This window comes from Pocillopora verrucosa, chromosome 12 (assembly GCF_036669915.1).
Source record: "Pocillopora verrucosa isolate sample1 chromosome 12, ASM3666991v2, whole genome shotgun sequence".
NCBI classification, from domain to species: domain Eukaryota; kingdom Metazoa; phylum Cnidaria; class Anthozoa; order Scleractinia; family Pocilloporidae; genus Pocillopora; species Pocillopora verrucosa.
Window position 1 is genome coordinate 13605025 of NC_089323.1, and position 12627 is coordinate 13617651.

The 12627-nt window shown below is 36.8% G+C and overlaps 1 protein-coding gene and 1 pseudogene across 1 annotated transcript; both read right to left on the reverse strand.

Annotated features, from left to right (window-relative positions):
• Nucleotides 1–232: 232 nt before the first annotated feature.
• LOC136277198 (uncharacterized) lies at nt 233–2083 on the reverse strand (annotated as a pseudogene).
• Nucleotides 2084–3471: 1388 nt separating this feature from the next.
• Nucleotides 3472–10806, reverse strand: LOC131770347 (uncharacterized). The gene is made up of 14 exons (XM_059086060.2): nt 10595–10806; nt 10229–10423; nt 9029–9318; nt 8546–8642; nt 7904–8194; nt 7336–7409; nt 6689–6871; nt 5938–6111; nt 5607–5753; nt 5234–5314; nt 4881–5055; nt 4437–4497; nt 4139–4205; nt 3472–4016 (listed from the first exon to the last, which is right to left on the reverse strand). Exons 1-14 carry the CDS (start codon nt 10706–10708, stop codon nt 3968–3970), a joined length of 1998 nt encoding a protein of 665 aa, XP_058942043.2. The 5' UTR covers nt 10709–10806; the 3' UTR covers nt 3472–3967.
• Between the last annotated feature and the right edge of the window lie 1821 nt (nt 10807–12627).

Genomic DNA, 12627 nt, shown 5'->3' on the forward strand with positions numbered 1-12627 from the left:
TGGAGTAATTCCGATTTGTTCGAGTTTGCGTCACTCCACTGCTCACTGTTTGTCTGGTGTTTCCTCTGTTGTTTTCGTTACTGCTACTGTAATTGATCTTGTTAACGCACCATTTACTTTCATATCCAAGCTATTGGGAAGAAAATGCTCGAGATTTTTGCAAGTTCACAGAGGAAATAAGTTGAAATAAAACAGACAGAGTCTCCTTGTTGTCACTGGAACAAGCAGCTGTTCATTTTCTTTCAGGCTTCATCTGTTTTACCATCGTTCGCATCATATCCCTACGGAAATAAATTGATTCATATATTTAACAGAACGTTATGGGCGCCAAAATGCGGGTCGATTATCACCTTATTGCATTAAGGTTTTCTTCCACTGATTCCCGGAAGGATTCCGATCTTCGCTAAATTCTAGAAGCTCTGGGAAAAAGTAGAGCATTTAGATTGCATCCATCGGAGAACTGTAGGATGTAACCATTTAAAAACTTTTTTTCTTTTATCAGTGAATGTTATTTGGAAACTGTTGAATGGAAAAGACCAACCTCTCCTTCACCTTCACTCTGCCAATTTTTCCCCTTTTTTCTGGGCTTCGGGTCAATCATTAGCAATGTCGAGTGAGCTGTGAAATACCATCCACATCATACTCCACACGGGCAACTTTATTTGCCTGAATGTAGGTCTTGCTTTGAGTATGTTGAGGAGAATCACAATCACGGTCCCCATGTACACCAGCATTAACAGTATTGAGAGCCAGTTTCAACAAAATACAAATAAACGAAACTTGGAAAAGTTCCTTGCATTCAAAGCCAAACAGTAACCACTGCGCAGCGCAACGTACAGCAACGCAACATGACGTAAATAGGCGCTCGACTATTTCGCAGAATTTAATTCTGTTATAGCTTCTGTAGAGAGGTACCCATCATAACCTTACTTGAGGCTTGAGTAGTCTTCTGCAATTGGTCTTTGTTCGTACAACGTTCGAAATCCGCTCAACAAAACATCTCCTACGCCACTAAATGTAAAAGGAAGCAAAAGTAACTGCTTTTAGCAAGTTAATATAGGTAAAAAGTTTGTAAAAATAAGTCGGTAAAAATCACCATAAGCGTTTAAGCACCTAAATAACCCGTACTAACCACAAATCCTATTCAGCTCAGTTGATGGAAAAATCCAAACCAAATCATCGCTGAACAAGTTGTACATGTAATCATTTCATTATGATATTTTTAATAATAATGGGTTGAATCTGTCCGTCATACGAATGATAATGAAAAATAAGGTACTTGTTTTGAGCCTCCTAAGCATCAGTTAGTTACATAATAATTCTTAAGAGAATCAGTGGGAAAGTGTGGAACGATCTGAGAAATTCAGACGTACCTAAATTCATGGCATTGATTAGAACTTTGACGTAATGATAAAAACAAGGCACAAAAAGAGGGAAGAAAGATCTCAGTAAAAACTGCGATGAACCGAGTCAAGTTCTCCTGAATGATCTTAGCCAAGGTTTTTATGTATAATCCTGTAGTCCTAGAAAACATGAAAGGCTTTGTCAGATAAGAAACAATGTTACATAATAAATAGTGAGGTCCCCTGCATTTATGTTACTTAAATTACATTTGGATTTTTAATGATTTTAGATAAATGAAATTCATATATTTGCACTGCGGTGAAGAAACGAGTTTAAGAGATCCTCGCAGCTAAGAACACGACTGAACTAGTAGTTAAAAATAGGACCTGAAAAAAAAAATTCAGGCCCGCACAGGATTTGAACTCATGACCTCTGTTATACCGGTGCAGTGTTTTACCATTTTTCTTTTTGATTGCATCTGGCGTCTTTGCTTTATGCCAAAGCTTAATTTACCACATTACATGTTGGTACGGCTTTGTAGTTACAGCGTTTTGCTTGATGATATCATCCGCATCTTACACAAAGATTTTTAGAGCTCTTAGTCGTCATCAAACTCAAATACAAGATCATGCTCAGCAAAGTCCGAGCCAACCAAATGCATTGAACATCGCACGATACAGAAAGGCAGTGCACAGTGCGCTGTGGGTGCAGTTAGCTTTATTGGTCTGTTATCTACCATATTGCATTGTGGTAATTTTTACCGCTTTCAGTAAAATATCTCAAACACATTTAGCCGTCAGTGGGACACTAACGCTGATTTTAGTCTCCTTTAACTCAACTTTGAACCCGTTCCTTTACTGCTGGAAGATAAGCGAAGTAAGACAAGCAGTAAAGCAGACAATGAGACTGTTCCGGTTAGACTTGATCCATATGAAGCTAGGAACTGAAATTACTGTTAGTAGAGAGTGAACCAGTATTTCAATTCAGGTATACAAAAGGGAAACATTGACACCTTTTTTAACTCAACTGATAGTACATTCACGCACAAAAGATTAAGCGCTATTGAAAATGTCAACTTCATTCTAACAATTTTGATTAAGAAAGTTTTTGTTAAATGATAAAATTACAATTATAGTTAATCTACAATATCGTAAGGGTTTTCTGCATTGGTGTTAGAAAGAAAAGGAATGGAAATATTATATTATTCTAAGTCATTTAATGTAAATTATAAAAAGGGCAGGTTGATTACTTCGTACGCCTTCTTGGTGGTCTTATCTTAAAGGTTGAGTTTAATCACGTTCTTCTTGTGAGTTTGGCCACGTTCACCTAGTGAGTTTAATCACGTTTTCTTCGTTGTGATCGTGAAGTTGACATGGAACTCGTGATAGGCCGTGTTCTTAAATAAGTTAATTTGTTAGTCCAGGAAGAGTAAATCTCCCTGGTAATAGGTCGCGTTCGACACCTTCGTGTTCCAAGAGGTAATTTAAGGGTAAACAGGTGATGTCCCTCATGTTTTCGCAACAAGAAGCAATTTGGGGGCGGTACTTGTGAGCGCCCTTCTTCTTTAACTCTTGTGACCAAGATGTTGCTATGTAACAATCTTTAAAGGTGATTTTCTCTTAAGATACACTTTTAGGTATAAATAACACTCTACACCAAGGTTATTTGTAATTTTTATATTGTCGATCAACCGTAAACATATGAAAATTAGGGAAGAAATTGATTTTGTAACTGCGTAGACAACCCTAAGGTGCTTACTCAGTATGTGGGAACTATAATACGTAGTCAAGCGTGATTCGCTAGTTGAGATGGTACGATGACGACACAAGAAGATTGACGGCTTAGAAATGTCATCCGCAGTGACACCTTTACAAGCTCTAGTTTTGCCTGATATATTGAAGCTAGTCCCCATTGTAATAACTTGAGAAGAGAAGCAAATAAAGAAGGATCAACCAGACCACAAACGAGTGTTAGAGAAATCAATTCTTACATTTTAACTAATCTTTACTAGGCAGGTGTTGTTGAGACAAATTATTTCTCAATTCAAACACGGAAAACCCGCAGAAGAATGAAAACGGGGCTTATTACAGGCAGAATAATCACGATATAGCATTTAATAGGAGGTGCAATACACACAAACATATTTCTACAACTAATGTGTTTCCCGTTTTTTACGTTGGCTCCATGAGGCTGGAGCAGCCACATAACTCAGGCCAATAAATGAATTTGAAAAGCTGACATGTCTGTTTATGTATCGAGCTATACTAAATATTTCTCTTTACAACTTTGTAAACACTGAGTACAGAATAGATCAATGAGAAAAGAAATGAGTTTATAAGCCAATGTTGATGAACTGGTTCAGTGTCTAAAGAAAGGCTCTGTACTTGATTGTGGAGTAATTCCGATTAGTTCTAGTTTGCGTCACTCCACTGCTCACTGTTTGTTTGGTGTTTCCTCTGTTGTTTTCGTTACTACTGTTGTGATTGCTCTTGTTAACGCACCATTTAATCTCATATCCAAGCCATTGGGAAGAAAATGCTCGAGATTTTTGCAAGTTCAAAGGAAAAACAGGTTGAAATAAAACAGACAGAGTCTCATTGTTACCACTGTAACAAGAAGCTGTTCATTTTCTTCCAGGCCTCATCTGTTTTACCATCGTTCGCATCATATCTCTACGGAAATAAATTGATTCATATATTTAACAGAACGTTATGGGCAGCAAAATGGGGGTCGATTGGATGCACTGATACTCGGAGGGCGGCTGAGTGAAACGTGATGAACGAATGATTCTCACCTTATCGCATTAAGCTTTTCTTCCACTGATTCCCAAGGATTCCGATCTTCACTAAATTCTAGAAGCTCTAGGAAAAAGTAAAGCATTTAGATTGCATCCATCGGAAAACTGTAAGATGCAACCATTTAAAAACTTTTTTCTTTTATCATTGAATGTTATTTGGAAACAGTTGAGTGGAAAAGACCAACCTCTCCTTCACCTTCCCTTTTGCCAATTTTTTCCAATTTTCAGGGCTCCGGGTCAATCACTGGCAACATCGAAATAAAAAGACTTTGGACTATCTTGATTAACAACAAACCTTCCGCAAGTTTCTTTTCACTGATCCATTCTCCTTCCTTGTAGTACTTTACGCGCAAATTCTATAAAATGCAATCAAATTCACGACTGAAGTCATTAAACAATTTACCTCTATAGAAGTAAACACATTAAGAACCTAGCCACGACCTACCACTATACTGAGATGCCATGACTTTTCGAAGCCAGAAGTAAAATGTGAGGCACTTATCGGGTAAGATTTAATTCAAATTATATTGGCAATGCTAGTTGTACACAATGTCACTCTCAAAAGTAAGGCATCTTTTCATTAATCCTCTTAAAGTGCTTTCCCTCCACATGCTGCCCGCCTTAATCACACATATCATAGGTTCGTACACACCGTGCTGACATGACCTCAAACCCTTGATAACGCCCATTTATTTGTAATTTAGTCAACGCTTGATCTTCAAACTTTACAGAAACATACCAGAAAAGGAAATCTCTCCATGCGAGTGAGCTGTAAAATACGATCCACATCATACTCCACACGGGCGACTTTCTTGGCCTGAATGTAGGTCGTGCTCATCTGCGCTATGAGTATGTTGAGTAAAATCACAAGTACAGTTCCCATGTACGCCAGCATTAACAGAATGGAGAGCCAGCTGTAACACAAAATATACACCAAACTTTGTGAAAGTCGGGGCATATTGACAAAAGCCGACAGGCATTTCCTACAAAGGAGACAACACCCACAACGAGTGTGGGCGCTTAGCTGTTTTCCTGAGCTGATAATTTAAAGTTGTGATAATCACAATGGAGAAATAGTAATCATAAACTTACTTGAAGTTTGAATAATCTTCCGCAATGGGTCGTTGATCAGACAACGCTCGAAGACCGCTGAGGAACACGTCTCCTATGCCACTAAGTTAAAGCAAAAGTAAACAAAAGAATGAATTTAAATGATTTGGACGCTCACGCAACAAGAAAAGAAACGATTTGTGTCATCGTGACCTTTCAAGTATAGGTTGCCTTAGAATTAATTATTATTATATTACTATATAATAATATATAATAATATATATAATATAATAAACCTATTAATATATACAGAATTACTCGAAAAAGAGTGATGACAGGCATGAACTGAGGAATTTTAAAATGGCAGGGATTTTATTGATGAAACTGTGAAGCAAACCAAAGAATCAAGGCGTACCTAAATTGATGATTTTTTCCAGAGCAACGGAGAGATAAAAACAAAGCTCCACAGAAAGGAAGGAAGACCACGGCGAAAACTGCCATAAATCGTGTCAGATCTTGCTGGATGATCTTAGCCAAAGTTTTCGTATACAAGCCTGTGGTCCTGGATAGGATGAGATATGTTAGATATGGGAGCTAGGTTACACAGATCACAAATCAAAAATCACAAAACTGTGTCTATCTCAAACACAAATAACGTATCCTGTAAATAACGCATAAGAAATAACGCATCCTACAATTTAAGTCATTAACATTACTAAAATTGTAGCTTGCCAGTTGTGGTTTACCTTGTCACTGACGAAAACTTAAATATCCTTAGGAAATTGAACAATATAGCTAGAGATGCTATCGTCCACTGAGCTTTGCTACCAGCGTACCGCAGGGGTATGATACAAAGGACCAGCAATAGGCCTAACCAATCAAACAGGGTCATCCACTCCATGAAGTATGACTGCCTCTCTCTGGAGAATAAGAGGCAAAATCAAGTTTTGATCATGAGCAAAAACATAGTTAAGGTCTGAAATAACTTTATTTTTAGAGTTAAACAAAAAATATTGAGACTGAGACTTATCCATAGCACTCAATTACGTTCACTTGTCATGTGCTACCCCCCATCCCCCCTCCCTGTAACAGGTTATCTCGGAAAGGAGGTAGCACAGAAAATAACAAAAATTCCATGAAAATGATTAAACATTCATAAATAACATTATATGTTCTCATACGTCGCATGCAATAATTGGAAAAAATAATGACCATTTTCAATATTCCTGTTCACAGTGTAACAGTGATCATTTCATCCTTGCCTTAACCCTTTAACTCTCATGAGTGACCAAGACAGAATTTCTCCTTACAATATCAACACAGAATCAAGCAGACAAGTGAGGAGAATAAAGAACAAAACTCAATAAGGGGAATACAAATTTTGATCCACTAACAAATTCCCCAATTTGAAATCATAAGTATTTTATGGCAAACAGTAGGGAGAATCAGAAATGAGATCTTGGGAGTTAAAGGGTTAATTAACCATCAATTACTTACATACACATTTGATTGATTTCTTCACCGAAGTAAAAGGTAACCACAACAAGGGAGACGATCTCACAAAATCCACGGAATGAGTCTCCTACATCCCTGTACTGGGTAGGGTCCAGTTTTGTAGAGGCATGAAGCAAAGAATATGACAGGAACAGCAAGAAGATGACATACAAAGCTGCTTGAAGGCTGTGTGTATATGTGAGAAAAATATTAAAATACATAATTATGCCACACTTTGCAGTAAAGTAAGTTACAGAATATACAATCAAAGAAGTTAACAAGCTAGATTTGTTTACAGGTTTTTGTTCTAGTTGCAGCTTTTCAGAACTGAATATCCAACAAAACTCAACCCTGTAAGCTACTATGTACACAGCACCAAAGCTCCAACTGATCATGAACACATGTCAAAAATAATCCAATCTGTACAGTTGATTGAACCACAAAAAATTAATGCAAATCTAACAGATTTCACAGGAAATAATTACAGGTTTAGATCAGGCATTTTGATGAGATAAAACTATGTGAAATTATTCATTTAAATCATCCATGAAATCTTCTTGCCAATACTTGTTGCGATGAATGGCACATTGGGTGTGCTTCAGTGTTGATTAGCTTCTCATTACCTACCAAAATAACAAAAACAAGATCACCTCAGAAAAAAGCGTCCATAGCTTTTCCATTTGGTCTTAACCAGCATTCTGACCACAGGATGTTGTAATGCCTCCTGAAAATGAAAGTAATCTGTTATCAGTCCCGTTTAATAAAAAAAACAAAACAAAACAAAACAAAAACAAACAAAACAAAACAAGCCCAGTTTATTTCTAAATTTTCTTTGCAAGGAGAACATTTTTATTTGTAATGACTAGTTGGTTTACCATGTACAAGGGTGCAATACAGCTAAAGCACATGTGTGCTTCTCCTATCAGGCAGTGGATAACATATTCTGTTCATCTGTTTTCAAAACAATTAAAAGCTGGAAACACACAAAATTTGTCTAGCATGCATTCCCCTTGATAATTGTAGTCCCCTTTCATTTAAGTTCATAGAATGATTCTGCATTGCTTAAAATATTCATGTAAACAAGCAAGTATGGGGTAATTTTCCCTCTTTATTCTGTAAGTAACAATCAGTACAATCAAGTTAAGCAAAATGAAAATAGACCCTTATTCATGCACTAGAAAAGATGACAATAGTTTGTTTTCAATCTAGAATCATTACCATATTTTTGCTCTTTGCAATAACATGTAGACAAGACTTGTCTCTTGGGTTAAAATGTTCATTAATGGTCTGGACTTCTCCATTTGACTGCAAAAGCAATGGGGGTCGTCCTCCTTCATCTCCATCCAAAATATGATAACAAAAATGATACTCTAGAGGATCATCTGTAATTGTACGCCAAGCCCCTTCAATTCCTTCCCTCTCTTCATCAGTTTGATAGGTTTCTTTAAGTTTAGGAAGGTAAGGCCAGTGAGGATTCACCATCTGGTCAAGCACAGCCACTACTGTTTTCTATGAATACCGTGAAAACTATGATGAGATAATATATTTTGTAAAATGGGAGGTAACAAGCCATTCCAGATGTGAGCTATGTTCATTCATAAGATTCACCAAAGCTGTATCTATCACTGCAGTGACAACTGGGGGCTCTCAGTTAATTCAAGGGAATAAAATCAATGTCTAGAAGTGTGTGGCAACTTTACATTTCTGAAGGATACTAGAGCTAAACTGCAAAGGAGTACCCATGTAACACAAAAATGTAACACATGCAGTAGGTTTTCTGGACTCTCACACCACAAACAACTCATTAAGAGCTGCAACATATTGTAGTATTACAATCCAAGATAGATACAAAACTCTGACCTTCATATTTGGGTTCTCAACTATGGACTTGAAACTAAAGAAAGATGGCTGAGGATTGGCTTCATCTTCTGGTATCCAAGAAAATAAACTTTGAACACTAAATAACAGAATTAAGAAATAAAATAATGTCCAAAATGTTTGTCAACTGATCACCACCCTTAAAAAAATATGCATGCATTTTAATTCTCTCCTCATTCTAGCATTATGTATTTTGCCTAGCTTTAAGTTTATGACAAAGATATACATCTAAATTAAGTTAGAACTTCATACACATCCACTGTCTAATCTACGCCCAGGTATAATCAGTAAAACAAGCATACAAAAATGACACAAATACATGTTCACACAAGGTTCAAAACTAAATCAAACTGTTAAGTCACTTTCTAACCTACTGGAGGAAAACAGCCTTTGGCTGTACATTTCTTGCTTTTATTAAATCATTAGTGTAACCCTCAAAGCAACAGGTCCTAGCAGTCTTTGTACCTTTCAAGGTGCATCATTTGAACCAAATATGCTGCCACATTGTCATTCTCTGCCACTAATGCCAAATCAAGTGGTAACAGGCCCCTCTTTGTCTTAACAGGTTCCACTGTCTTCATACTTAGCAGCAAAGGATATCTTTTTACAAGTGTTTTTGTGACATGTAAAAATCCAAGTTCTGCAGCATAGTGCAGCAATGTCTTCTTTCTCCTGTCTGTTTTATCTCTGAAAGTCTCATATCTGTTATCTGAATTCACTTCACTGTCTAAAAGAACCTCCAAATAACGATTCACCTGGAAGAGAATACAATGTCCAATATTCTCAAACATGATTAATTATCACCAACCCAATTTGAGCACTTATAGGACAGTGTAAGCATCATGCTTAGACAGTCTATGCATTATTCCTGTGTGATTGAACACTACATATCCTGTGTGCTCTGTTGTTGTTAATTTCACTGAAGTAACGACTGATTTTTTTTTTCAGAAAAACTATAGCCTATGGCTTAAAAAGTTTGTTTCTCAAATTTTGTCATATTTTTTATTAATTGAACTTCATGTCATCAATTTCAGTCTGTGTCATATGAATAATTAACAAAATGAAATGAATACAATCAAGAGATTGATTTTGTCAATCATGGGTGGGACTCTAACAGTGTCCATGACAGGACCCCACACTCAATCTTACTGGGTAATAATAACAGTGTACCTGACTCTAAATGCATAATAGCAACAGCCAGCACAATTATCTTAAATTAGTTCAATGTAAATGCACTTCTGGTTTTCAGAGCAGGATTTTAACCTTTCTCAGTATAGCTGCTGAAATTCAACCTGCTATTCATTTATGTTTGAAAAGGAAAAGCAGGAACCTTCACTTCATGTTCGATAAGAAATGAACAAAGTGAACCTTACTGCTTTCTAAGATTGATCACAACTTGAAGTCCATGTTTTTTACGTGGAAGCAACTCCAATAAGTACATAGTATGTTACTTTTCTAACCTAAAAACCTGTAATATATTACATTTTTTTAACGTAAAAACCTGTATTATGTCACATTAAGAGCACTTTACGATGGATTTTCACAGCTAGCAAACCTATTCACGTGCACCCAGTGGCGTCGTAATTTCCACGTATTTTTCATCAATTTATGATTTGATTTTTACTTTCCATCAGCAATTTTTCTGAATATTTACACTACACATACCATCTGTTCAAGGCCTGGGAGATCTTCAGGATTATCTCTGTACTGTCTAGAAGCCGGCCATTGTTTTAACATCAGCAGTGCTGGATCTTCATTAACCACTTGTCCGCTCTCCTTGTATTTCTGGATCATACATTCGACACAAACATCATCCATTGCTCTTGTCCATGAAAAACCTTCATTCTGCTTTTGATGAACCTATAACGAAACAGTCGCACTCAATATCTACATTTTTTTTAATTTAACAAAGACCCAGGGCACTGAGATAAGACAGATTAGCGGAAAACATATTCATCATGACAAATTTGGACCGGTGTTACATACTTGCTTTTCACTGGAAAATATCACCGTACAATTCAACTTTATTACCTTTTTCCAGAAATTTCTGTCATACTCGACTGAAAACGAATCTTTCCTCGGATAAACTTCAATTTGAGGTTCACCATTACGCTCTTGTTCTACTCTTTTCATAATTAAAGCCATTTTTCATCCAGCTCTAGGTTGTAGGTATGTATGAGCTCTAAACCAGACTTTTGTTTCCCAGAACACCCAGCTCCTTTCAAGACGAAGCTTAAACGCAAGGTTTTTCGTGTTTCTCCACTGATATGACACAATTTGTTCAAGACACCTCGTATTATGGGTAAATACGCTCAGTCGGTGACGCTACATTCATCTTGTTAGTTCGCAATCGTTTCCAATGCCTCTTCCTCGGCCAGCGGGTTAATTTGCGGGCGCACGGTGTGGGGATATGTTATTCCCACCGGCTCGATCATAGAAGAGATTCCAAAGGTTTACGGCCTTCGTTAGCGTATTTAGTAATTCAGCGAGTTAATTTTGAAATAAATGTGACATACGTATCGGTTTAAGACCTCGCCTCTGAGCATTTCGGTCGAAGAAAAAAGAAAGAAAGGGGCCTGCATGAAAAAGTTTGAGGACAAACATCTTCATTGTGTTTCTTTTCAGTTTCGGCAACACTGATATCCTTCCATCAGACGGTTCAAATTTTTAAATCATGCACCAAACAATTTTTAGTGATTGGTAAAATGATGAGAATAAAAATATTGAGACTAATAAAGATAATGGTATTGATAATAGTTACGATACAGTAAAAATAATGATAGTAATCATTATTAGATTTTCAACTCCAAATATTGCATTTTTAGTGTTTTGATTGGGTCACTCAACTCCAGTTATCAGCTCATATTCTGAGTCAAATCATGTGGCAATGCATTGCACCAACGGTAAGGGGGCTGAAAAAAAGGCTCCAAATGTTCAAACGTGCAGGATTCAATGAGAACCAATCAAAGTAATGACTATTAGTTCGAGCCAGCTCGGCGTTACGCGCCTCGTTGCGGATTTATCGTCTCATATCCAATTAACGCGCTCTCATGGACTTATCGTCAACTATTCAGAGAACGACAGGAGTTTCTATGCCCTTTCATCACTATAGGAAGACGCTATGGGACCTAAAACTCAAAGTAAAATTAATATAGAACTATTATAAGTGTTCAGATTTCAACAAGTCCTACTTTTCCTTAATCAGAATAAATAAACTTGAGTACAATTTCTCTTTAAAAATGTCGACCAGCATCTTAAAATTGTTTGGCCCTTCTAGCTTGAAAAACAACTCATCACTGATTAAAATATATCAACAAAGTAGAACTTACAATTTTGGTAGAAAGAAGATCGTGAAGTCATACATATCACGAGAAAAGGTGTGAAAATTAAGTCCGAGAAATCCAAAACGACCACTGATTCATCAAATAAAGGAGAGAAACAGACATCGAAAAAAGAAATATCGAAACCCGTTTTCTCACAATTTTCTTTTTAACTGAGGCTGTGACAGGTTTTAAGGATGTTCAGAAAGACTCGCTCGTAAATTTTTCGGTTGTTAAAATAATGAATGGAACGACACAAACATGCGAATGCGACCAAAACGACGCCATGATTAACTCTCCCATGCGGCCTAATTTTTCATCAAAGAAAGTGATACTAATTCCACAGAGAACTTTTGATTACTGCGCAATAATATATTTTTTTGCGGGTTTTAGAAGTCACATGCTATAAAAGTTGTGCATATTCCTCGAGATAAGCCCAATTTGTGCCTTTATCAGTTTCTCCAAGCGTCAATCCTTTTGATATGATAATGAATCTCGTTGATATGTGGCAAACCATGAGTTCACAAAATACATTTTCCAGTGCGTATTTTCACATCCATGCACTTTCATATTTACCTGTGGTATGTATATTGTAGCTTTTCGTCGAACTCCTTTACAGTTTTAGTCACTATTAGTTGTTCTTACCTATACCAAGAAGTGTCACACCGCAGCAGTCCAAAATGAAAAAGTTTTTTTTTCTGTGCACTGAAAGCGACAGCGACGAAGCTCAAGAACTGCAAGATC

What these genes read in the sequence shown, in the direction of transcription:
- LOC131770347 (XM_059086060.2), bottom strand. Translation starts at nt 10,708, where the DNA reads ATGGCTTTAATTATGAAAAGAGTAGAACAAGAGCGTAATGGTGAACCT. An exon ending in CAAATGATGCACCTTGAAAG is followed by an intron (nt 8,643 to 9,028) that starts GTACAAAGACTG and finishes TCTGTTATTTAG; the next exon opens with TGTTCAAAGTTTATTTTCTT. An exon ending in AAGTTTTCGTCAGTGACAAG is followed by an intron (nt 5,754 to 5,937) that starts GTAAACCACAAC and finishes CATCCTATCCAG; the next exon opens with GACCACAGGCTTGTATACGA.